The sequence below is a fragment of the Molossus molossus genome, unplaced genomic scaffold, assembly GCF_014108415.1.
Source record: "Molossus molossus isolate mMolMol1 unplaced genomic scaffold, mMolMol1.p scaffold_m16_p_12, whole genome shotgun sequence".
NCBI lineage: Eukaryota > Metazoa > Chordata > Mammalia > Chiroptera > Molossidae > Molossus > Molossus molossus.
This window is the reverse complement of record NW_023425347.1, coordinates 96,226,535-96,253,757: the sequence shown is the minus strand read 5'-3', so window position 1 is coordinate 96,253,757 and position 27,223 is coordinate 96,226,535. Positions and strand designations below refer to the sequence as shown.

General features: G+C 42.2%; 1 protein-coding gene across 2 annotated transcripts in view; it reads left to right on the top strand.

The window, feature by feature from the left end:
- Positions 1-27,223, top strand: part of PRDM2 (PR/SET domain 2) — a 104,196-nt gene that overhangs the window by 32,362 nt on the left and 44,611 nt on the right. For both annotated transcript variants that reach the window (XM_036257164.1, XM_036257165.1), the window contains exon 5: positions 3,854-3,980. In XM_036257164.1, coding sequence (XP_036113057.1) covers positions 3,854-3,980 — 127 coding nt within the window. The remainder of the gene's footprint in view (positions 1-3,853; positions 3,981-27,223) is intronic.

Genomic DNA, 27,223 nt, shown 5'->3' with positions numbered 1-27,223 from the left:
GGACACATCGAGTGGTTGCCACCTGCACAACCCAACCAGAGCCGGGGACAAACTGCAACTGAGGTACCCTTAGCGGGAACCGAACCCGGGTCTCTGGACTGCAGGCCAGTGCTCTAACCGCTGAGCCAAACTGGTCAGGGCAGGGCTGTATTTTTCTTAATGTGGGTTTATATTTCCTATGTTTAGAGCAAAAATTTTCTTTTATTCTGAAGTTTGACTTACAAAATCTTAAAAATGTGCTAAGCAATAAAGAAGAAAAAATAGTACAGAAGCATCAACTATTGATTTAGAAAGAGATAAATTATTTTTCTCTCATGATGGGCTGTTATTTGTGTAGCTGGTAATATGAAGTTGGGGGTATGTAGCTCAATAATATAATAATCACCTCAGTTGGTAACAGTTTTGAAGATTATTCTGTAGCTAACAAATGACGTTGCTTTTTTTTTTTTAAATTTTTTCTTTATTGATTTTAGAGAGATCAGGGGAGATCAGAAGGGAAAGGGGGAGAGAGAGAGAGAAACATCGATGAGAGAGAACATCAATTGGCCGCCTCCTGCATGCCCCCCACTGGGGATCGGGCCCACAACCTAGGCATGTACCCGGGCTGGGAATCGAACCGGCGACCTCTTGGTGCATGGGTCAACGCTCAACTACTGAGCCACACCAGCTGGGCGAAATCAAATCACGTTGCTTTTAATCTAGCTATTCACCAGCTCATTAGCCCTGTAGAAATTTTGTATTGGATTGAGGTAAAAATAGATTCTGGCATGTTGTCATATTGTGTGTTTTGAAGTAAAGAGTTTGTGCTGATATTTAACATAACCCAGTTGCTAGCACAGGTGGCACGGGTGGTACTCTTCAGAAGACAGGAGTGGAATAGCTATGGAAGCTTTAAGCTCTGAGTTGAGATCGTGCCTGGAAAATGTCCAGCGGGTGTCTTCACCCAGTGTTCTGGTTATGCTGTTTGGGTTAGGAATAAATTGGGACTGCATTTTTTCTTTTCTCCATGTTCTTTTTAAAAAAATCCTCACCTGAGGATATTTTTCCATTTATCTCCAGATAGATTGGGGGGGGGGGGGCATCTATGTGAGAGAGACCCATTGATTGGCTGCCTCCCGCATGACCCCGACCGGGGCTGGGAACTGAACCACACCGAGGTACGTGCCCTTGACCAGAATCGAACTCAAGACTCTGGTCCATGGGCCAACGTTCTTAACTGCTGAGCCAAACCGGCCAGGGCTCCATGTACTTTTTTTTTTTTATCCTCATCTGAGGACATTTTTCCACTTTTTGCACAGATAGAGTGGGAGGGAGAGAGAGGAAGAGAGAGAGAGAGAAACATCGACGTGAAAGGGACACATCGAGTGGCTGCCACCCGCACGACCAACCAGGGCCGGGGACAAACCGCAACCGAGATACATGCCCCCAGCGGGAACCGAACCCGGGTCTCTCCAGACCGCAGGCGGACGCTCTAACCGCTGAGCCAAACCGGCCAGGGCTCCATGTACTTTTTTACTTTGGTTTTATTTTAAGTCTTTACACATTTCAAATGTTTTGTGATACCACCATTTCATGAATATGTGACCTAACAAAAAATAGAGACACAAACTATACATTTGGAACTATGAATGGTTTATTTAAATAAAAAAGCCTGTTCCTTCAACAGAAACAGATGAGTTCATCAGAATGCCAAAAGGTATCTGTAATGGCTATTTTAACTCATAAAATCTCATATATTTTAACTCATTAAAATCTTATTGATATGAGGTTAGTGGTTTTTGGGTTTTGTTTTGGTTTATGTTTACCAGACTCAAGAAGGGAAATAATAGTACATTAAGATAAGAAAATGGCAGGTTTAAACCATCCTTGGGGGAGCAAAGGAAACAGTGGCTTGTTTTTATTTTAAAGAATTTAGAATATTTAAAGATGTGAACTTATATAAACAGTGAGTTTTGCAGAGAATGAAACAAAATAATAGTTACTTTCAAGAGCATTATCTAGAAGGTATGTTCAAGTTAGAACTGTGTTGTTTCTAAACTGACATTTTAGGTGGAATTCCCTCTGCTCCTGTAAGCAAGGACACCCTCTTCCATAATCATAGTGCAGTGATCAAAATCAGGAGCTAATAAGGTGTATTATTAGCTAATCTACATACCTTATTATTTTTCCCAATTGTTCCAATTATGTCCTTATGGAAAAGAAAACTTATTTGCATTCAGTTATATAATATCTTTTATCAGTCTCCTTAGTTTGGACAGTATCTCAGTCTTTGATTTTATAACTTCAGTTTTGAGATACCTGGTCAGTTATTTTGTAGAATGTCCCTTAGTTTGGGCTTCTCTTGTGTTACATCATGATTAAATTACATTTATTCATGTTGGACAGAAATCTCCAGAAGTGACGCTGTGTTCTTTTCTGTGCATGGTTTCAGGAGGCACATATGTTTAATCTCATTATAAAGATATCATTTCTCCCTTTGTGATTAGTAAATGTTTTAGGGGAGGAGATATTTTGAGACTGTGCAAGTATTCTGTTACTCTTGAAACTTATAGCTACAAGTTTTAGCATCCATTGATGATTCTTGCCTGAATCATTATTACTGTGATGATTGCCAAGTAGTGATTTTCTAATTCCATTATTTCTTTTTAATTGAATTAATTGGGGTTACATTGGTTAATAAAATTATATAGGTTTCAAGTGTACAGCTTTGTAATACATCATCTGTATATTGTATTTTTTGTTCACCATCCAAAGTCTAGTCTCATTCCCTCACTATTTATCCCCCATTTACCCTCTTCTACTTGCCTCCATTATTTTTCATTGATTAGTTGGGATCTGCTTTAAGGAAGAGCTTTCCTTTTTCATTGATTTGTTCATTCATTTATATCAGTATGGACTCATTGATTCTTATTTTATTCATTTGGTTTTAGGTGGAATGTTACTTATGTTGATCCTCTTGGAAGTTTTTGAACAGATGAGTCATTGTGAGAGAAACCAGTAAGACATTTCCCTAAATTCTATTTAGGAGTGTCGTCTTTCCACTCGGTGTGTTTTTTCTTGAGGGTCTTATGCTAGGTGTAATCAGTACGTTGGTGGTATATGTCCTCACTAGTGACATTGCTGTTAAGAATTAATGTTTTAGGAGCGAAATACATGTGAGGTTATTTTTAGGCATTTCCTTGTAAAACTTAAGTTGTCATGTAAACTCGATGTGTGCTACAGAGGGCAAGAGGGTGAGTTCTCTGTGGACCTGAGCAGGTTAGTGGCAGTGCATAGATAATACACTGCCAGGGCGCTTGCGTGTCTGTCTTCTTTTAGCCTTTCCATGATATAATTAGGGGTGGCTAATAAATGTACTGTTGCATTTAGTTCTTCCTTATCATGCCTAACTTACTCTTGGAATCTGAACCGTGCACTGGTAATTAGATTCCAGCACTTCTCTTTCCAAGCCTCCTGGTTCTTTTTAATTGAGCTTTTAAAATTTCTTATTAGCTGGATTTCATGGACAAAATGGTTCCGGGTTTTGTTTTGTTTTTGTTTTTTCCTTCTGCGTGGGTAGTCGTGAGGCTTTGAACAGCAAGATTTCTCCGCATATGGCAGTTTTGAGTTTAAAGTGATCTCTCCTAGTCAGCTCCATAGACCGCCTTGCGGACCAGGGCGAGGAAGCGGGTGGGAAGTGAGGTCCTCCCTCCAGCAGAGGGTCCCTTCCCACAGCCGCCCAGCCCGCAGCCGCAGAGGGTTCTGGAGCCCTTCCTGCCGGGCTGGCCTCCGGCTCGCGGCCCCGCCCTGCCCCCCGCCCCACCAACAACCGCCGCTCTGATTGGCTAGGCGCCTGTCTCTTCTCTCCCCGCAGCCAATCGCGCCGGGCGAGGAGCTCCTGGTCTGGTACAATGGGGAAGACAACCCCGAGATAGCAGCTGCGATTGAGGAAGAGCGAGCCAGCGCCCGGAGCAAGCGGAGTTCCCCGAAAAGCAGGAAAGGTAGGAGCCTACCGCCGCCCGCTCCCCCGCCGCTCCCGGGCCAGCCGGATTCGGGCTGGGGCTGCGCCCGCAGCTCTTGGTGACCTTTTCCGGACCGGCCACCGGCCGGTGATCCGGTCCCCCCCCACCCCCCGCCCCCGGGCCACTGCTGAATCACGGCCCCGGACGCCGCTCGGGCTCTTTTCTAACTTGGGGCTGGGAATCCTGGCGTGGGAAAGTGCAAGGACCCCAGCGCTGTCCAAGGGCTGGTTGTCACTGCACTCACGGACATCAAAAAATCTGGACTTGCGGGCGGCAGCAGCAGCCGGTCCCTCCAGAGCGGTGCACTCCCGGTGTATTCTTAGCTTTTTGTGCTGTTTGCCAGCGAACGCGTCATAAAATGTGTTTCGATAGTGACATTTCCAGGTCCGCAGATTCGGTGGCCTCGTGTCCACACGGGACTGCAGTAGGGCCTGGCGCGCTGCGGCCCGGCCGCGGAGCTCGCGCACCCCGGAGGGCAGAGAGAGCTGCCGGCCATGCACTGCCACCCCACCCGGGCGGGATGGGTGCTGTCACTACACCACAGGGGGCTGGGCCCTGTCACTCCAGGCCACTCCGCCCCCCTTCTCCAGCCGGCGTCCACCGCGCTCCTCTCCCGGTGGGCCTGCCGCCCTTCTCCACCCCACTCCACGCAGCACTGCGCAAGATTGCCACACTCTCAGGGGTGGGCTAAGGTCTAAGCGCAGCAGATCTTCCCGAAATTAGGCCGTTAACAAAATGGAAGTTGAAGAGTGTGTTGTTTTGTCACTTTTGAAGCAACTCCAGTAGTTTTGTTTTATGATGTTTTCAAACCAAGTTGAAACGTAGTCAGCTTACAAAAGGGAGGGGATGATTTCCGGGTAGGAAAATAGCTTGGTTGGATATATCATATTTCTAGCTGGCATTTTGACACGTCTTTGAGATTTTTTTTTAAAAAGAAGAATTTTAATGTGAATTCGTGAATCTTCCATAGAGCCTAGTTTGAATATATGCCAAGGCACAATATGGCAGTTTCTTATTAATATAAAACTTTTTTTTAAGCTCACCTTATTCTTAAGTAAATTTTTGTAGTCATCTGAACTTGGGGGTCTACTCTTTTTACTCACTGCATTGCAGAGTGAGTTGTGAAAGTCTTACTGTAGATAAAATCAGAATATAAACCTGATTTTGGAAAAAGTAAAAATATTTAAAAATGTAGGCAAGAAGTCTTTTTTGATTTTTCCATTACATATTCTTTGTATTTCACAGTGTCATGAGAAAACAACTAACTCATCTAAGGAACAGTTTATGGGCCCTTTGCTAAGTGCATGTTCTGTATTTGCTGTATTTGTTGAACGTGATTTTGCTGATGTTTTAGGTCATTAAATACTTTGATTCAGAATCAGATGATCAGGGTCTATAAATGTCCCAGGTGTGTTTTTGTTTCATTTGTTTTCTTTTTTTTACTGTTTTAACTGGGTATTGAGATTTTGTTGACATTAGGCTTAATCTATAATTGTTTGCGAAGTGTTCACATAATTCAACTTGTTTCTTTATTTAGTATTCATTTTGTTTATAACTAATGTCACCCGCCTTTTCAGGTAAGTTGTGATTTGCAGGGGCTGGAATTTGGGGGGAAGGGGAAATGTTTACTCTGCTGCTAAGCATAACTAACTCATATATTTAAACATATTCCATAGCTGACTGGAAACGTCACTCGAAGGCTTTTCTGTTTGACATACTTTGGCGTGCATATTTAGAACATTTTATTACTTTCTGCTTTTTAAAATTTAGTCCTTAAAAAAATCTATTCATTTAGTTGGATTTGGGGAAATAAACTTTTGGTTTTGTTACTGAAACATGAACTTACACATCTTCATTTTCATATCTGCCTAAATTGCTGTGTTTTTTTTTATTTTTTTATCCTCACCCGAGGATATTTTTCCATTTTTTTTTGTACAGATAGAGTGGGAGGGAGAGAGAGGAAGGGAGAGAGAGAGAGAGAAACATCGATGTGAAAGGGACACATTGAGTGGCTGCCACCCGCACGACCGACCAGGGCCGGGGACAAACTGCAACCGAAGTACGTGCCCTTAGCGGGAACCGAACCCGGGTCTCTCCGGACTGCAGGCCGATGCTCTAACCGCTGAGCCAAACTGGCCAGGGCAAATTGCTGTGTTTTTATGTCGAGTTAAGTAGTTAACATTTCTTTTTATCCTGTTATTATTTTTATAACTTCTCAGGGCAGCATATAACCCACTGAATCTTAGTTAATTAAAATACTTGGGTGAGGCTCGCGCTTGGAACTTAGTCTGTTTTGAACAGCTTGCTGGTGAAGAGTCTTGTTTGAACTTTATGACCTAAAGTTTGGAGAGTTTAAATAATGAGTCAAGCTACTTTTTGTTTTTAAATTAAATACTCTGTGAAAGCTAATTTATAGCTTGCAAAGACCTGAAACGGAGAACTTTTTATATGAACTCAGTTCTATATAGGTCTTCTGTGTGAACCCCCGCCATTTTAATATCTTTTCAGGCAGTGATGTCAGTGAGTAATCAACATCAATGTCACTCAGTAGCAATGTTAAATTAGTATTTCTCAAAGCCAGATGTTGAAGACATGCAGCTGACAGGTAGATTGACAGTGGACCTAACTTCACTTCAATCATGAGGCGAGCAGAGAGAAACAAAGGGCTGGATTCTGCATAGTTCTGGGCCTCGGCTCCTGTGCATGACAGCTGCTGTGCCTACAGCTGTGCATGCATGTGGTGCCGTGCAGAGTTCACCAGATCGCTGGGGCCATGAGGCGTGTTCTGGGCAGTGAAAAGCCCTGATTCCTTTACATCCACAGTGGCCGCTTCTCTCTCCATCTGTGTCTCTGTCTCATTCCTTCATTCAGCTAATGTTTGTTAAGCCCTTGCTGTATGCCTGGCACTCTGCTGGGTAGTGAGTGAGCCAGAAAGAAGCAGTAACTCTTCTCATGGCGCCTGTAGTCTAGAGACAAACGTTAAATCAGTAAGCTGCTGATCAGTACCTAGATGGTTGGCATGGAATAGGCCCTCAATAAATATTCGTTGATTGGCAAACAAAGACACACACAAACCTGTAATGAAGGAAAAGAACACAGTGTGTGAGAACACAGTTCATATTGTCTCTGACCAAGGAGCATGCAGTTTTGCCATGGGCCAAAGATGTACACACCTTGGGCATTTTGAGCAAGAATTTGGATTGTCAGCTTTGTAATTCAGTCTTACATGTCTGAGCAGCCCCTGTAATGAGATTGAACACGAGAAAGCACTGAATGGGACAGATTAAACTCTTCAGGTACAGAGGAAGGGGAGGGTGTTATAGTGTCGGGTGTTTCCAGTTATTTTAATTTGAACCATAGGAAGGTTATAATCTGTGAAGTGACATGGAAGGGCCAAATTTGGGTGTATTTACCATCTTCTCCATCTCCGTCTCTTCTTTGTTAGTCTGAAAAATTGAATTTGCTTTGTTGGTAACAGTGACTTTTGGCAAACGTTCTTTTCGAATATAATAGAATATAATTGCAGAATGTGTTGTTGCCCTGCCCTCTTTTGGCTACATAGGAGCTCTACCTGAAGTTCCTTTCCCCTAAGTAAACAACAGGGGCTTTATACAGTTGGGCTTACTGGACGAGATGAAAAATGTAGAACCCTTGGATTTTTACTCTTTTTTACCATTTTTACCATCATGTCACCTCTCTGGGGCATAGTTTCCATCGCTTTAAAGGTAGGTGTCATAACACTGGATGGTCCTTTTGCTACTTAACCTCACGGGGTTACTGTCAAGAGCAAGTGAGATAATAAAAAGGAACAGCTCTGTGCAGGTTTGAGTCCTTGGTACTTGAAAGTGCTGCTGACAGAGTGAAGCTGACTGCTTGCTCCTTACGTGTTTCTCGCAAACGACTGAGTTTGTGACTCATTTAATTGATCAGTATTTATGGAGCATCTGTGGAAGCTCCAAATAAGCAGTGGGACTTGCGCCTCTTCCTTCCCAGGGCAGGGCCTCATCAGCCTATGCCAGTTCGCCCTTTTCGTAGGCCCAGTTCTGACCTGTTGACTTACCTGTTCACAGCAAATTAGGAGGAAATCAGAAAGGGGGAATTACTTATAGCAGCAAATAGTTTTATTGCTGATACTGGACAGTAAAGAAGACAAAATTTATAAGGAAACCAGTAATGAACAACAAACAGCGCAGTTCCTTAAGGTCACTTAGCAGGTTCGGGTAATCCTTTATAAAAACTGTAAATAGTCCCCAAGAGTATCAGCCAGTTTATAGTATTTATTTAGGTGACTTTTTTTTTTAATCCTCACCTGAGGACACTTTTACATTTATCTTCAGATAGAGCGGGGAGGAGAGAGGGAGGAAGAGAGAGACACATCAAGTAGCCGCCAACCACACGACCCCCAACTGGGGCCAGGGACAAACTGCAACTGAGGTACATGCCCCTAGCGGGACTCTCTGGTCCACGGGCCGACGCTCTAACCGCTGAGCAAAACTGGCCAGGGCTATTTAGGTGACTTTTAGTCACCACAGAACAGTTAAATTATAATCAGCTTAAAAAGGAAATATTTCTTCTGTCTGTACAATCACGGTTGTTCAAATAAAAAATCGTGGTACCATGACACACAGTTTTTTTTGACATTGTACATGTTTGAAGTTCTTTCTTCTCTAAAGGTGACAAAGCCTATAGAAATTTGTAGTCAGTTCAGGCAGGTAAGGAATCCACATGCACAATAACTTGATTGAGGTAGTAGAAAAAACAAAGTGCTAAACTAAAGGACTGTTGGCGTTGAGAGAAGGAAAAGGGAGCTCTGGGCTGGGGTGGCTGGGAGTCTTTATTTAGACAGGGTGGCAGGATGGGGGCATTTAAGAGCATAGAGCAGAGAGGACATGCAGAGGAGTCAAAGGACTGTGAGCAGGTCAGAGGCCTAGTATATGGATGGTCTCCCCTCAGTTATTTAGCAAGTTTGTCCTGTGTCTGGCTCAGACCTGATTCTGGGTGCTGAAGTTACAGGTCCCTGCTCTCATGGAATTGATGATCCAGAGAGGGAGGGGACTGGCCAACAAGATGAACAGGACAGGTCTTGTAATGTTAATATAGTGTGTGTGTCGGGGGTGTGTGTGTGAAGTATGCCATGACTGTAGATGGGTAGCCAGGAATGGTGTTTTTTTTTTTTTTTTGTTTTTTTTTTTAATCCTCACCGGAGGATTTTCTTCCATTTATCTTCAGTTTGGGGTGGGACGGGGGGTGAGGGAGGGAGAGAATGAAACAATCACAGGTTGCCTTCTGCATGACCCTGACCAGGGCCGGGGATGAACTGCAACCGATGTATGTGCCCTCGATCAGAATCAAACCCAGGACCTTTGGTCCACGGGCCAATGCTCTAACCGCTGAGCCAAACCGGCCAGGGCCAGAAACGGTTTTTTGGAGGCTGTAACATGAATGATGCAGGTTTTAGCGGCTGAGAGCTCCATGAAGAGGAGGGACCATTTGAGTGTTACTGTTAGCATTTAGGGGAATTTAGTGCTGGGGTGGTACATAGTGAGGGCCACCTAGAAACTCAAATGAGTGTTTTTAAATAATGAAGCTCAGTTTTACAAATGGATATATTGGCCCCTTTCCCCTAGGCACTACACTAGTGTCTGGATTGGTAGGGAACGGTAGAGAGACGGCCCAGCTAGCCAGGGGGAGCTTCTCTGTTTTGTTGCAGTTCCATGCAGGTCAGACTTAAGCTGGGTGTTTTAGTTGATGTGTGTGGGGTCCAGGATAGGGAGGGGGTGGGCAGGAGCTTTTTGGGAGAGGAGGTGATGCTGCTTTGTGGTTACAAAATGGAACACAGTGGGAGAACCCGTAAGAAGGAAAGTGAGGAGGAGAAGAAGGAAAGAGCAGTGCATGAGGTGGGGAAAGAAAACTCACAGGGACATGAGGTCACAGGACACTGCTAGACAATGGGTAGAAACACAGGGGCGGCAAGGGACTCTGATGGAGACGCAGAGCCCCTTGTGGGCAGGGGTGTGGAGCTAGACACCGTGATGATCCTGGCATGGTGCTGAGCACTCCACAGGCATCCTCCGCTGGCTGTCCTTCTCGGGTGTCCGGACCAGCTACATGGTGGGTCCCAGTTCCTGCTGAGGAAATGGGAATCAGCGAGGTCGGATAACTTGTCCAGTGAGCAGCAGTCAGAGCTCAACCCGGGTTTTCCCCATCTTATTCTCTGCACAATATGCAGCTGTCTGTCCACTTTCACATGTGGTGGGCAACTGCAGAAGAAGTGACATACTGGTATCATTTAAAGTTAAGATTAGAGAATACATTAATGAACGCAGAAAATAGGTGGGCTTCAGTGACGTTTGATCTCCTCACTTTCCATAGCAGCAGACAGCTGTTCCAGGCTCCTTGGCCAAAGCTGAAGGACAGAGGCCTGGCTGTGGTGCCTATGGGTGATGGTAGATGGGCCTTAACCTTCTGGATGGGCGGGCAGGCCTTCTGTCCCCTTACTCACAGGCGCTCACCGCAGTTCTCGTTTGCAGGGGCTGGAGCTGGGTGTGGTGCAGTTGGAGGTGGCCATGTTTCTGTGGAAGCGCAGCCCCAGCTGCAAATGCTATATGGCTTGTGAGCTTGTCGTCTTAGACCGAGTGAGCCGTGTCCTAGTCCCCTTGCAGTTCTTCCTGCCTTGTACTTGAGGGACAACTTTGCTGAGCGTGGGATGTCTACCTCTAATGGTCACCCGCCAGGTTGTTAGCTGCTACTGTTGCAGTGGTCTTTTTTTTGAAAACGCAGTACAGTTTTAATATTTTTCCAACGGTAGGAGTTGAATTAAATTTAAATTTTCTGATTCTGCTGTTACTGAATTGCCCTAAATTTAGGTAAATCATTTGGTCAGTATTTTTGTTTTGTGCTTTTGATTCTTATGTTATAACCTTGTTCACAGGGAAATTATGTGGATGAACAAAAATTTTCCAAAGCATTTTGCAAAAGTTTCACCTGTATTTTAGTATACGAACTTATACTAAAATACCAGTGTATGCCGTGATTGAAAACTGCTTCCAACACCATAATTGAGTGAATGAGGAAATATGCTGTGTTCTGTCTATATCTGGGTGGCGGTTCTGGTTCTTTGTCCCTATGTGAATTGAAAGGTGAGATTTGGCCCAACACTGAAAAAAGGTTGGTTGTGATTATGTTTTCTAAAAGGTAAAAAGATAACAAGACTCTATTGTAGTGAGTTCAAAATAGTTCAGTTGATTTTTAAAATTTCAGTTGTAATTTGAAAGTAGAAAAACAATTTGCTAATGCTTTTCTTAAATATGAATACTAGGTGTTTTTTTGTGTGTGTTTTTTTGCTGAATTACAAATTAATTACTGTTTTTCAGACTCACTGAGTGTTTCCTTTCCTGGGTAGTTGGACATTTTTGTTTACAAATAAGCTGTTATAATGTGGGATCATAAATGTTCATAGGGCAAATACAGAGAAGAGAATTTTATATTTGAAGTTGCCTCTAAAGAACTGAGGAATTTGATAAATACTCCAAGAACACCATTATGCAGGTTAAAAATTAAGATTTCTTTCAGTTAAAGGTTATGTGGAGAGTTTTGGCCTCAGGTAGACTATCTGATCACACTGTACACTCTGCCAAAGACAGTCCTAAAATTTGGTTTTACTGATGTTAAAACTTTGGGTGATGTCATTTAGGAAGCTTGAATGACTCATAGAAGCAAGAGTTATTTGAAAACAGTAATGTTTCTCAAAGTGAAGATATGAACACTGAAGACAGCCATTTTTTTTAACCACTCAGATTAAACCTGTGTCAGGCAGTACAAGAGTTCTTGGTTGAATTCATTCATTATGATGTATTTTGATATGGACATATCTCATAATTTGACATTTATTTGCACATCATGTCATTATGCGATGAATCATTACTTTGTATTGATGGTGACCATGATGGCAACAAAAGCGTTTCTTCATGTCTCGAGAGAGCCTAGTGCTGTGCTTGGTGCCCCATGTAGGAACGGTGCCTGCCTTATGATGGTCTCAGTTAAGATCTTTTGATTTACGATGGTGCAAAAGTGATAATGCAGTCAATAGAAACTGGTTAGGTTAAGCTGTGGTATTCGTGGGTTAAATACATTCTTGACTACAGTGTTTTCAACTTACAATGGGTTTATCAGGATGTGACTCTGTCGTCAGTCAAAGAGCATCGGTACATTATTGCTAATTCCTCCAGTGGCCCTGCAAATCAGCGATCATTGCCCTCTGTGGACGAGGAAACTGAGGCTCAGAGGGGTCATGTGGTTTGCCCAAGTTCACCCAGCTCCTAAATTACTTGGCCTTACCTAAATCTGGTTTTTGTTCATAATGTTTCTAAGTAGAACAGTTATACTGAGTAAGTAGCAGTGTTTTATAAGGCTTTGCCAATCAATTAGCCAAGATGAATTCTCCTTACTTTAGAATGGTCCACTTTAATCCTAAATAATAAGACAGTGTGGTGTGATTAGGTGAAATTTTTGGTATTGGAAAGCTATGGTGAGAACCAGTGCCTTCAGTTATTCTTGCTTAGGGGGTTTATGCACTGAATAGATTTATTGTATACCTTTGAGCATCTCCAAACAGTTTTGAAAAACACTGACAGAACACATTTTATTCCTTGCTCGCTGTTGTCTGTTTTTTAATAACATATTTGTCTGCTAGAGCTTCTTATGAATATTTTACTTCTCTTAAGTTTTGTATTATTTTTGAAAGCAGTCGAGAAACCACAAGAACAGAGTGAGACGTTGCCTTTGCCTGACTCCCTCTGCAGTGTGGGAGGCAGAGGGTTGGGGTCTGGGATGGCAGAGCTGCCTTGGTTGGTCTGAGTGATGATTTTAAGAACTCCATGGTGTTTAACTTCTCCCCTTCACCAGTGTTTTCTGTTGAGAATGACTGACCAAGTGCTGAGAATGACTGAATGTAATGTAATTTTTAACATTTTCATAAGCTGAGTTTTATGGATCATGAACATGTTTTAATTAATATACACTCTAAAAATTAAATCTAGAAACTGTAAGTGCAAATCTGACTTGTTTGTGAATATAATTGAGTTAAATCATGCTTGTTACTAGTTTCTTTTAGTGTCTTCAATAAAAGATAGGGACGGTAGCCCTGGCCGGTTTCGTTCAGTGGTTAGAGCATCGGCCCGTGAACCAATAAGTCTCAGGTGTGATTCCAGTCAAGGGCACCTACCTCCGTTGCGGTTTGTTCCCTCGCCCTGTTCGGATCGTGCAGGAGGCAGCCAGTAGATGTGCCTCTCTCACATCAGTGTGGCCCCCCCCCCCCCATCTGAAGGTAAGTGGGAAAATATCCTGAAGTGAGGAATTAGAAGAAAAAAACAAAAAAGATTGGGATTTTATTTCTTAGTTTTGTCAAATGCTTATTTAGGGGGTAGCTTTTTATTTCTTACTTTTCCCTTTAAGAGGAACTTGTGAACTAATTGAAGCAGTACCTTCTTAAGAGTTTTGTTTGCTGATAAAGCCGTGCCTATTCTAGCGACTTGACTCATTCCTGAGAAAAGCATGAAAGGAAGCAAGAAGGAGAAAGGAGTTGCCCTAACCTGTCCATGTGCACGCTTGGATTTTCCTAGTGAGAGGGGCAGAGTTTGCTTTCTTCATTGTATTTATTTCACCACAGAGTCTATAGAATATGAATGTTTATAAAATTTTGAAAACTTCTCAGATTTGTCACAAAATGTAAAATGGCCTTTTCTACCTAAAACTTTTTTTTTTTTTTTTTTATCCTCACCCGAGGATATTTTTCCATTTTTTTGTTCAGATAGAGCGGGAGGGAGAGAGAGGAAGGGAGAGAGAGAGAAACATCGACGTGAAGGGACACATCGAGTGGCTGCCACCCGCACGACCAACCAGGGCTGGGGACAAACTGCAACCGAGGTACATGCCCTTAGCGGGAACCGAACCTGGGTCTCTCCGGACCGCAGGCCGACGCTCTAACTGCTGAGCCAAACTGGCCAGGGCTCTACCTAAAACTTTTACTGAGAGGACTTTATTCAGTTGTTCTTAAAGATTTAGTGAGTCCTTAATACTGCACCCACATGCCCAAACACACGGTAGGCTAGACAGAACCGCTGCTTAGTAATCTGCATTTTCATATTTCGTAGGCATTTTCCTTTCTGTGCTACCCTTTTCTCTAAAAAATTATGAAGCAGTAACTTTGTTTAAAAGGTTAGAACTCGGTGCATATATTAAGAAAAAGACCTGTGGGATTATGAGTAAGTGTTCCATAGCATTTGTCATAGCTGTTTCCTCTTCCCATGTTTGTGGTTGTAACCCTGAAATTTAAATTATATTTTTGATGGAAGTTTTAACATGGTAAATGTTGAATAGTTATTCTAAATGTTATATACTGGTTGATACATTTATTTTTATTTTATTTTATTTTTTTGTCAATCCTCAACTGAGGATATTTTTCCATTGATTTTTTTAGATAGTGTGGGAGGGAGGGAGGGAGGGAGGGAGGCGGAGAGAGAGAAACATTGATGTGAGAAAGATACATCGATTGGTTGCCTCACACACAACCCCAGCCTGGGCCAGGGATCAAACCTGCAACCCAGGTACATACCCTTGACTGGAACTGAGCCCTCCACCCTTTGGTCTGCAGGCCAATGCTCTAATGGCTGAGCCACACTGACCAGGGCAGTGCATTTATTTTTAATATACACAGAATATTTGAATAGTCTGAGAGCCAAGAGATTTATTCTAATGGTAAAATAATGATATTGTATGTGTGATATATACAAATACCATTTTTTCAAATAAGATTATGACATCTAAAATCTTTGCTAATTTGATAGTTTCAAAACTTTGACTTTTATATGTTTAATTGGTGTCTGAATAACCAAAACCTAATTTTGCCTTTCATGAATTAGCCATCTGTTGCTAGTTATGTACAGTTGCAGAGGATTATCTTTGCTTTGGTTAAAAAGAAAAGCAATACATACAACTTAGCCTCCCCTCCTCACCCCTTTGTTTCTGTGAAGCTACAGTGATAACAGCCTTTTTCTCTTGTACTTAGAATCCTAACTCTTGATGTAGTCTTTTGTAGGTTTCCTAAGACATCACATGCCACAAAAATGAAGGCAAACTGGTTTGTTCACCCGTGTTTAGAACCTCTAAATGGAATTATGTGCAGTGTTTGAAGTTGTAATATGGTTTAGAATGGGCAACAAGGCGATTTCTGGGCCTTTTGTTATTCTTTCCACTTTTTGGCTGCTGGTCAGTTTTCATTCTCTAGCCAATTTGAGGGGTAAAATATATCTGGTTCTGTTGGCTGTGTTTTTTGTTTTTAATGTATGAGATTATCAGAACCTGTTTCTCCATGGAATAAAGTGACTATTGACTTTAAGCAGAATGACCGAGGTCCTTCTGAGGACCTAGGGCGTCCTTGCCCTTCAGCTCCTGTCTTGGTACCTTCTCTGTGGCATGTTAACTTGGCATCAGTCTGTTCATCTCTATCAGATTTACAGTGCAGGCAGCATGAGGTGGTTAGTTGCAGTTTTGATTTTTTTATACATGGAACAATCTCCTTGTCTATTTACACATTTTGGATTGTAATTTTTGTAAGATTGACACTGGAGTTGAAATACAATTTCCTTCTCACGGGCGTCCAAAGCAAATAATAAAAAGGAGTGACTATCGATATTCTTATTCTTGATTGGAGTTTTGAAAAAGGGCTTAGGGTTCCAAATTTGCTTCTTTTAAGAAGTTTTACTAGCTGTTAAGTGTATTATCACAGGAGGTTTCTTTTCCTTACCAGACGTGGTCAAAGGATTATTTAATAACAAGCAAATTTGAGTGTTAAGCTTAATAAATACTATTTGCAGTTTTGATTTTATCAAAATGATAAGTTCAGGATAGTGATAATATAAATCACTGTCTGTATGACAAGGTAAATTAAACTCATGGTTGTGGTAGAATATACAAAATATTAAATCACGAAAAAGTGATGCTTAACTCGTTCTTACTTCAGTGTTTGAGAGACAGGGTCCTCTAATGTCTTATGGACAACTGTCAAAAAGTATGTGGAATTGGTATTGGTAAACTTTGTTTTCATAGTGAATGATTGTTATGATCCCTTTAACCCCAACTTCAAATTTTATGCTAAAGCACATTTTATTTATTTATTTTTTATCCTCATCCGAGGACATTTTTCCATTTTTTGTACAGACAGAGTGGGAGGGAGAGAGAGGAAGAGAGAGAGAGGGAAACATCGATGTGAAAGGGACACATTGAGTGGCTGCCACCCGCACGACCAACCAGGGCCGGGGACAAACTGCAACCGAGGTACGTGCCCTTAGCGGGAACCGAACCCCGGTCTCTCCAGACCGCAGGCGGACGCTCTAACCGCTGAGCCAAACCGGCCAGGGCCTAAAGCACATTTTAAAAACAAATAAACAACTACCTAAAGTATTTTTAGCGGGGTAGAAGGCCAGATTCTAGTCCCAGTTCAAATCCACACCAGTCAGTAGCAGCGTGATTTGGGACAGGTGCCATGTGCTTTGATCTTCACTTTACCTTTCTGTAAAATGGGGATAAGACCTACCTGTAGAATGGCTGTGAGCCTTGAGTGAGAGCCTTATAGTAACACGTGTGTCACACCAACCTTGATCTGTTCCGTTGTCATTGGTGGGCACCAGCAAAATTAGTTCTGTGGTAACTCGGTCTGTCCATTAGCTTATCGTGGCACTTCTGGATTTAAAAAAATGAACAGTTTCAACATCTTCCAACATGTCCTTTAAAAATCCATTAGTTTCCTTTGGTGACACAAAATACATAGCTAATTAATGAAGAATGAAGTAGATTGCAAACTAGGTAAGTTACAGAACTGCTTTCCAGCTACGGCTAGATACACGTCGGTACTAGGGAATTCCTCAGATGCTGGAGACCTCTTCTTTCTTAAACGCTGTCTTGTTTCACTAGTTACCTACAGTAGGACACTGATGGTTGTTATAGGTTGGAGATCAGAGAACTCATGTTCCACTGTTTGCTTGCTGCCCAAATGATAGGTGTTCTGCTTTCTTCCTGTTCTGTCTTTCCTTGATGTGGTGCAAACCACTCACAGTGGCTCTACTTTACTGTTAGGGTGAAGTTTTAGGCAGGTGACATTTTGGATGAATTTTGGATACATTTTCTTAGATGTTAAATTATCAGACAGCCTTGAGACTTACTGTGTGGCAGCAGTTTCAGTGCTCTATGTGACAGATGAGGAAATCTGTCAGCTCACATCCTTCTGGATGTGAAAACTAGGAAAAAAAGAAAGAGCCATTTCCTTAGAAGTTACGAATTAAGTTGATGATGTCAGTTTTAAGGAAACAAATGTTCTGATTATCTGTGTGACATTCTTATTGAGCACTCTGAGGAGTCAGGGTTGGGTTTTTTTTGTTCTGTTGTTTTTTCAGGGATCACACACTCCCTTTGATACTCACATTTGTGTGAACTCACAACTTGACTTTGTAATAGCATAGGAGGTCCCTAAGACCCCGCATTTTGTGTTAATGTCTATTTGTGACTATCTGGGGACAGGAGCCTTAGGTATTAACCTGGTTTTCAAAGGCGTCTAAGGTTTCTTCCCCCAAAGATTAGGAATCACTAAAATATGAACTTATATGTTTAATTTTAAAAATTAAGCAGAGACAGCAATAAAATCAGTGGGTTACAAACTTAAAAAATGAAATATATTTATAACTTATGCCGTTGGAGCACTAATTTATATTGATGGAGACATTAGTGTTTGCCTGCATTCTCTCTTCTCTTAGTAAAACTGTCCTCATTGTATTGTACATTTCCATACTGATATCTGTGTGGGATTGTGTGAATTGATGTAGAACAAATGAAAAAAACAAATGGATGAATTCGGAGTTGTTCGTAGAAGCAGAATGCCATTGTCTTGGTAAAAAGGAACATATGCTGACAGTTCAGGCTGGTAGGCATGGGGGTTCTGTAATTTGTTTAGTAGAATCTGCTGTGGCTAATCCTGACAACTGATTCCATTTATTTAGTCTGTGTCAGGCACTGTGCAACGTTCCTTATGCACATCATCTCGTTTTTCTCCTCCCCATGACAGTAGCAGGTACTTATCACCAGTGTGTATCATAGCTCCCATCTGCCCTGAGCAGGGTTATCTCTCATTTATCCAATCATGGCCCAAGGCTGCACAGTATAGTTTTAGTTTTGTGAATTTCAGTTTTGTGGGCGTTAGTCCTCTGAGGATCTATTTCATTTGGAGTGCCGCCCCAACGCCAGGGAGGAAGAGGACCCAGTCCAGGAGTGGCTCACTTCAGTTGGAGTCAGCTCTTTGCAGGGAAGTTGTGTGACCTGTGGGGATACAGGAACCTTTTGGGAGCAGGTGAAATGAGTTCCTGGATTGAGAGTGAGACTCTTCCTCCCTGTGGGCACTGGCCTAGGAGACAGCTGTATTTCAAATCCTAGTCCTCTGTGAGCCCTTCCTCCCTGGGGGCATGGTTTTGCCCCCATATTGACAAAAGAAGCATCAGCGCAGGGTGACGTGGGATAATCCTGCACTGAGTGAGGCTTAGTGTTTCTGAAAGGCTGTGATCTCAGTGCTGGAGCCTGTTGAAAAGCTAGGGGTCCTTGGCTGTGCTGCCGAGGGGGGGCCACAGCTCGAAGCCTCTAGCAGATCCCCTGAGCACCCTGTGGTACCTGGCTCATGGATGTTCCATCACTGCGTCTTCGCTCTCTAGATCTCTCTCTCTTTTTTTTTATCCTCACCTGAGGACATTTTTTGATATTTTGTTCAGATAGAGTGGGAGGGAGGGAGGGGGACAGAGAGACAGAAAGACAGAGAGACATTGACGTGAAAGGGACACATCGAGTAGTCGCCACCCGCACAACCTAACCAGGGCCGGGGACAAACTGCAACCGAGGTACGTGCCCTTAGCGGAAACCGAACCCGGGTCTCTGGGGACCGCAGGCCGACGCTCTAACCGCTGAGCAAAACCGGCCAGGGCTCTCTCTCTAGATCTCTTTGTGTCTCTCTCCCTCCTGCCCTCCCTCCATCCTCTGGTGTGCTTTCTTCCTCCCTCCTTTCTTCCCTTCCCTTAAAATTTTTTTTAATGAAGTATATATTCTCTGGAACATTTTTTTTTGCTCAAAATTAGCTTCTCGTTGACATTAGTAGAGCCTTTCCTCAAAGGGGCTTGCTTGTTTTTACAGTTAGATATGTAACTCCAATTTTAAATTCCTTTTGTACAGACATCTTTGTAGTAAAATACATGAATTACCTAGAGCTCCTAACAAAGGGCCTTGTAGATAATAAGTACCCAAGAAAAATGATCAAAATACTTTTACTTCATCATTCTTCCGGAAGCTTTACAAAGCATGTAGAGGAAAAAAATTTTAATCTACAAAAATAGTGAGTTTGGGCTAAATTTGAATAATGCTGTAGTCTGATATAGGTTAGCACATCAGAAGATATGATGTGTTGTTAAATAGGCTAGTAGGAGTTTGTTTTAGGTGAATGTCAGTAAGAAAAAAACTTGGAATTGAATTTAAATGTGATTTGTGATTTAAAAAACAATTACTTGCACTGGCTGGTTTGGCTCAGCAGTTAGAGTGTTGACCCGCAGGCCAGAGAGTTATGGGTTCGATTCCAGTCAAGGGCACATACCTCCTTTGCTGTTTGGTCCCTGGCCCTGATCGGGGTCGTGTGTGAGGCAGCCAGTCAGTGTGTCTCTCTCACATCAATGCCCCCCCCCCCTCTATCTGAAGATAAATGGGAAAAAGAAGGTATCCTCTGGTGAAGATTTAAAAATAAATAAATAAAAAACAATTACTTTATAAGAATACATTTTAGTTCCTTCTCTGCTTCTTGAGTCTGAAAGATGCCTCGACAGTTTGGAGAGTGTCGGAGTGGGTGAATCGGTGCCCATGCACCATTCTGGAGGGACCACACTCTTTCTGCCGAGCAGGGAGTGATGCCTCGTCCATGAACTGGGCGACAGACACATCTGCAGGCGGGAAAGGGGCTGGAGGACAGTTGAGGGCTTGGACAGAAGGAAATGAGATCACTTAGTAGTCATGAAGAGTCTTACAAATTTCTCCTGGAATGAATGTGTCATTTGACAGTAGAGCCAAGGGACTTGGGAATTTAGTATCTCCGTAAATTCTCTTATTTTTATAAACAAATTTCTTGAACCTCTACCAGAATGTGGCATATTCAAATGCCATTGTCTAATTTTTGTGTTTTAGAAGGAAAATGAAAGCTAGTGACCAGTACTCGCATGGTGATCACAGTCCACCACCAAAAACATCGACTCTCAGCTTATACCTGGGAGGCATTCAATAAGATTGTTGAAATTAGATTTCTGATTTAAATAATCATGGCTATAATAACCAAATGCAGTGAAACAAGAAAAGAATAGGAGGCATGTGGCTGTTCACAAGGAGACAGTTAATTTTCCGTTTGCAGTAACGCGTGGCACAGGGGAAGACTGGAAGTACACGGAAAGCTGACAGTGGCGATCTGGATGCTTAAGCAGTTCTGATGGTTTAATAATGTCTGTTAGGAATATTTTACATCTCTTTTAAAAGTAACTGTGTGTCTGTTGTGGATTTGGTGTGTCGGGGGATAGTGCTTTATTCTGGACACTAAAACTGGGGTGTGCAGGTAAGAGTTGGAAAACAAATATTTCAGCAAGACCTTTTGCTGTGCAGGCAAAGGCGAAAGTTGAGGTCTTTTCCAAATTGTACTTCATAAAAGTACATGTTAATCTCAACCAAAAGAAATATTTTTAGTTACCTCACTAATTTTGCTTTTGTAGGTATTTTTAGAACAAATCTTTTATTTGTTTATTTTTGCATAATGTAAGCAAGTGTTTATCTAGAAAAATTAGAAGATACAAACAGATAGGGAAACAGGTATTTTACTCTCATCTGTAATCACATCAGCAGGAGCCATCTGCCAACATCTTCATGTAGAACCTCTCGGCTTAAACACTAATGGGTAAACTGTGGACTGGTTTTATCAAGTGATGTGTTTGACCATTGTTACTTTGAGCATTTCTATAAACAAATTTTGTAAAGAATGAATTTTAAATGTTGTAATTGTGTCTTGACTCAGATTTATATCTAGATTTTATTTCCTGGAAATGTTTTTAAAACTAAATTTTGTAGTTAATTCATCAAGGTATATAGTATTGTAAAACTTATCATAGGTTTTGAGAGGAAAAAATGCCTTTCCTTTTAGCTGAGACAATTCTCCAGGGTGTGGCTGTCCCCTCTGTTTTAGGGGGTTGCCAGGTGCTTGTAATGACGTCCCTGCTCAGATCCCAGTCCTGGTTTGTTTGGCCATAGGGAACTAATACCTGAAGTTGAGTTAAGTCCTTTACTTTGTATTCACCAATTCACTTTTTATATGTAAGATTTCTGACTTCAGGTGTATACTGTTTCCCTGTAACATAAAGGCTCCTGAAGATCCACGAGAACTGGAGAAATTAAAATAACTTAAAAACAGAACAGAGGTAATTGAATTAGTCTCTAAACTAATTTTGTTTATGCCACAAGTCTTTCTGAGATTCCAAAGAGTGTAGGGAAATTTAATGCTTTCTTAATTTGAATTTACGAAAGTTTATTTCTAATATTTGGAATTATCCAGTCAGAGCCACAAAAAGCCTTTTCTAGAGAAATGAAATGTTCCCGCAGATGTGATCTTTGCTGTGTTCCCGGCAGCCTGACATTGGAGGAGCCGCGGCTGCAAAGGTTGTGCACCCTGCTGGCGGGACGAAAGCATTCCAGGAATTTATACTGTGATCCGCAGCACCGAGGTCTCCAGAACTTTTCCATTGTTTCTGTTGGAAGCAACGCCTAGAGTCCCGTTTTAATACCATGAACAACTTAAAACCAGAGAGGTTTTATTTTTATAATTTGCCTCTAGGTTACAGACAGCTCTTGGCGAGTTTACAAAAAGGATTTGAAATTATGCCCATGGAGCTTAACAGAATTTTTTTACCTTCAGGTACACTTCAGAGTTATTTTATGTGTAAAAGAAATCTGTAGAAAACGTATAGCGTATCATGTTCATAAAAACCAACTGTTAAACATCTTACTGCTTCACATTTCTCTCTCAGACACCGTGGACTGATGGGTTTAAGGCCCCAAGTGGCTTGTTTACCCACCAATCTCACCTTGGCCATTTGTAAGGGCCACTTCTGATCATCTGATACACGCATCCCACGTTGGCCTTTGTGGAAGCCTTTCTGTCGTCGTTTCTGACCCACTGTTCTCACTAGTCCTGCTGGTCCAGGTTTCTCGATTATCCTGTCAGTGACTTTTGATGACTTCTGCTTTTTTGTGGTTGCCTTTTTTTAAAGCATACATTAAGGATATTGAATTATTGAAATAGACTGTTAATTCCTTGTGGAAAGTTTAGTTTGATATATGTGTCCAACTTCTCCTCTTCACACCAAATGCAGAATGTTAAAACTACTACCAGACATAAAACATAGCTGAGGCCCAGCTCTGACCACGCCTTTACCAGCTCACATGCGACATTTTGGCCATTCTTTAAATGGCCTTGCTGTTATCCACTGAGTCCCCTTCCTTGCTACCTGATCTATTAGAGAGCTTTTTTTTTTCTTTATTTCTTTTCAAAATTCTATAAAAATTCATTTAACATGAACTTCATGCTTTTTCCCCAGTTAAGCTTTTCATTTGCTTTCAGAATTCTGACTTACCTCTCAAAACCAGACATCCTCAGTGCTGATACCAGTGCCATGCTGGCCTGCTTTCATGAGAATCACACCCTTGCCTTTCAGAAATTCAAGAAGGTGTATAATGATTTTAAATGTTTATCATGAATTTCTCAAACTTACCTGATGGCACTGTTAATTCTCCTAAGGCTGCTAGAACACAGTGGATAGAATAATGAATTGATGGGAATAAAAAGTCCCAGTTTTGCTGCAAACTTGCTGTGAGATTTTAGCTTAAGGAGACAGAGCTCAGAGATGTGTGTTTGTGGAGCTGGGGAGGAAGCCTACTGACACCATCTTTAAGGCTCCTGCTCCAAGTCTGAGGCTGCTTTCTCTCCCCTTTTCATGTAGCCCTTAGCCCTGTCATCTGTGTCTCTTCTCTCAAGTCTGTGCCCTGCGCTTAGCAGCATACTTCGGGGAAGCCGTTCTTCAAGCTCATGTGAAGGCTGCCTCCACTCTTCTGATTCCTGTGAGGGGCCCTCTCATTAGGGACAGGAAGAAGAGGAAGATTTTACAAAAGAATGGTTACTAAAGCCGGAGATTCTAGATGGCAGTGTTATAAGGCTAGGGAGAGTAACCTGAAGAATGTAAGACTCCCCCCCCCCCCCAAAAAAAATAAATAAATAAAACTAAAAACATAAGACCCATCAAACTGGCAAATGTGAAGGAGAAACTTGGGGCCAATAAGGCTGCAGAAATGTCTGGTGTTGTAACAGTGAGACCAGAGGTAGCCGTGGGAAGTGGAGAGGATGGAAGTGCAGTGCAGGGCCGCGGGCTGCATGGAGTGGTGAGCGACTGGAGGCTGCGGCACAAGCCACCTTGGGGAGGTAGTGTCGGTGCCTTTCAGGGCCGCTCGTTCATTGCCTTGGTGACCTTTCATGGTGCCATCGGGCAGTTCTCACAGATGGGGCCTCTCCAGGTTTGGAATCAGCTGTGCATCTGAGGGAGATGGTGAGCTCTCCAAAGATCAGATAGATCTGTTGATACTGAATTCTGATTTTATACTTCAGAGTTGGGTAGCTCTCCAGTGAAGAGGCAGTGCACGTAGTTACATTTCTAAATGTAATTCCTCTAAACCATCGAATGCATGGACCTTCACTGTTGGGATGGATTTTTAGTGTAACTTGAGCCAGCCTTCTGGAATTTTGCATTCTCTCTGATGCCTGCACATTTTTTAAGTGAAACATTATTCTCTAGAATTTCCTAGTGTTTGTTCACTTTATTGGAAGAGTACAGCATAGTCCAGAACTTACTCATGTGACACTTTAGGCAATTTTGGTTTGCACCTGGCATCCAAGCGCCAGCAGTATAATGCTTCACATTGTCTGTAAAAGCCATCATTGTGGCAGCCATTTCACTAGAAAGTCCAGTTTTATTGGTGTTCTTTAATGGTGAATCGTATTTGCTCAGATTGGGGTTCTGTGCTGTTGACTGATACTTGTTTCTGTAAGATAAAATTGAAATGGGAAAAAAATATGCATTCCAATTCCAGTGTTTTTTTTCTATAAGTCCAGTGTAAATCTTTATACCACTTTCATTTGCCCTTGACACTGAGTGAAATAATGGTTATAAAGTGCTTTCTAAAGAATTAGGTAGCCTCATTATGCATTTTTGGTCTTAAGAAATAAATGTAGCCCCTCGGGCAGGTGTGGCTCAGTGGTTGAGCGTCGACCCAGGCACCAAGAAGAGGTTGCTGGTTCAATTTCAGGTCAGGGCACATGCCCAGGTTGTGGGTCATATCCCCAGTGGGGGTCATGCAGGAGGCAGCCAGTCGATGTGGGGGATATGCAGGAGGCAGCCAGTCGATGTTCTTTCTCATTGATGTTTCTATCTCTCTCTCCCTCTCCCTCTTCCTCGTCTCTCTAAAATTAATAAAGAAAAAAAAAAGTTAAAAAAAATAAATGTAGCAAAAGGAACACTTTTAGCATCATCATTCTTGAGTTTTAATTCTGACTCTAGAGCTAATTTAGTTGTGTGGACCTGAGCAGATGACTTCATGTCTTTGGTCCTTGGAGTCTGTAAAAAAGAATCATGGTTGGGGCCTTCTGGTCTTGAGCAGAGTGGTGCTTAAGTGGTAAGAGCATCCGTTTTACAGCGTGGGCATGGTTCAGGCTCGAGAGTGAGGGTGCCACGTTCTGTCTCCAACTCCCAACACAGTGATTATCATTATTTATTTTTTTGGTGAGAACCTTGATGCAGTAGACAACTGTTTCCTTCTGTTTCATTTCATTTTCTTCATCTGTGTGTGTATATTTCTTTTCCTTTATATATAAGCATATGGTTTTGTCCTTGCTTCATTATGTTCTTTGTCATTGTTTCCATTTCACTTTCCTTGTGTTTCTCTCCTCTGTCTGTCTTGTCTAGAGCAAGTGGAGCACGCAGCTGGCAGTAGCCTCTATGTAGGACCCTCCAGGAATCTGGTGGTAAGTGCACACGTGTGCTTGCCAGGCTCCCGGTGGGCTCTGCCGCACCAGCTACAGACAGAACCAGCAAGTCCCTCCCCTTTGTAAAAGTCGTCATTCAGGTTACTTTTGGTTATAGGTTTGTTTTTTATTTTAATTTGATTACATACAGAACAGAAACCAAGTGTCAGGGGGGAAATGTACTGGTTTAAGGAAATGGAGTAGGTTCTAACACTTGTTTTTGCAATATTTGACCTTGTGAGTGACACCAGCATACCTCAGTGTGAGTCAGGACACGCAGGTTCCATTTCTGTTTTGTCGCAGACTGAGTAGTCTCTGTGGCGTCCTGGCCTATGGTTCCTCTTGCAGGACAGCAGGTAGGATAGGTGATTTCAACAGCTCCTTCACCTCCGGTCTGCCGTCCTGAGGGGAGTGCTCAAGGGTTAGATGTTCTGATGAAAATGGAGAAAATCATTTCATGTGTCAGATCATCTCAGTTCCACGACTGGATGATTATTAAATTCACGATAGAGGCATTGCTATCATAAACTAAGTCTGTCAGTGTTCACAGAAAGGAACTTGGAGGTACATTTAATTATTCCATTTCTCCATTTTTAGAATTGTTTTATTAGTGTTATTCAAATACTTTAAAATTTTATAATAAATGTAAAAACTGCAGAGCCCCATATGTCTTTAGTAACCCATGTTATATTGGTCTAGCTCAGTGGTTCTTAACCTGGGGAGCATCCCCCCCCCCCCCCTTCCAGAGACATCTGGCCACGTCTGGAGACTTTGCTTGGCACAACTAGGGTGGTGGTGACACTGGTACCTGGTGGGTGGAGGTCACTGATGCTGCTAAACATCCTTTAATCCCGTGGACAGCCCCACGACAGCATGATCTGACCTGTGTGTCACTTGTGCTGCAGTTGAGACAGTGGTATCCAGCTTGTAGCCGTCTGGGGGGAGGGGGTTGCTCTTGGGAGCCCTGTGAATAAGATGCAGAGTCCCTTTGCAAGTGGCTTCTCTTCAAAGGGCATCAGGGTTGCCTGGTTACGGTTTTAAAAGAGGGCACCTGGGGGGCAGGAGGATGCTTCTCACTGGTTAGGTTTGGAGAGTCCAAAAATAGATATTTAACATTCAGTATCAGCTAGGTGTTCTCATACTTTAGGCAGAGAATAAAACTTCAGATAGTATTTTTACCTTTTAGATAGTTATGTGCTCTCATTCTGAATAATTATTAATGAAGGGTATTATTAAAGTTGTGATTTGCTTTATTATAATAGAAATCTAGAAATTTCACTTAGTACTCTGTTCACATATAGGCCGATGTACTTTTTTTGTACAACCTAACTAGCCTCTACAGTGCTTGAGAGATTGCAGGAAATCTTTGATTGCTTTTGCAAGGGATTGTATTACAACAAACTAATATCTGTATTCCTAGTAAATTTTACAGTGAAATTTTTTTTGTAAAGTTTATGCATAAGAGGGAAGGTTTAGACTATACCTCTGTTTTTATGTATTTCAAAAGTTCAGACCTGTAAAGACTAGAAAGTAAGAAGTCAGTAAAAAAGAGTCATATTCCTTGGCCTGTTTGGAGTAGGTGAGGTAGTACTGCTGTCTTATAACAAATTCATGGTTTTGATCCAGGGAAAAACATTTCTGACTGTAACTTTTGAAGCACCTGAGGGCATCGGGGGCCCTGTCATGGGTCAGAGAGACATGACCTGCAGAACTAGAGCAGTTGTTAGTTAGCCAGTCAGTGATAATTTGCATTGTTTGCTCCGGGTAATCCGATATGGACTGGGCATAGTCATCATGAGGATAAGAAAACTGGTTGAAAGGTTAGAATCCAAATTCCCTTAAGCACAACTGGATTCCTCAGGAGCCTTTGTCATCACCAGCTTTTGGCCAGTGCTATTGACAGAGGGAGAAAGACTTGAAAGAGGAGGTAACTTCTTGCAATGTGACATGGTTTCATGTCCTTGCCCCTTGTAGAGGGGATGGGTTTATAATCTTTTCGCCCGGAGTCGTGCATCTGCCTGGTACAGAACAGTCTGCTTCTGTT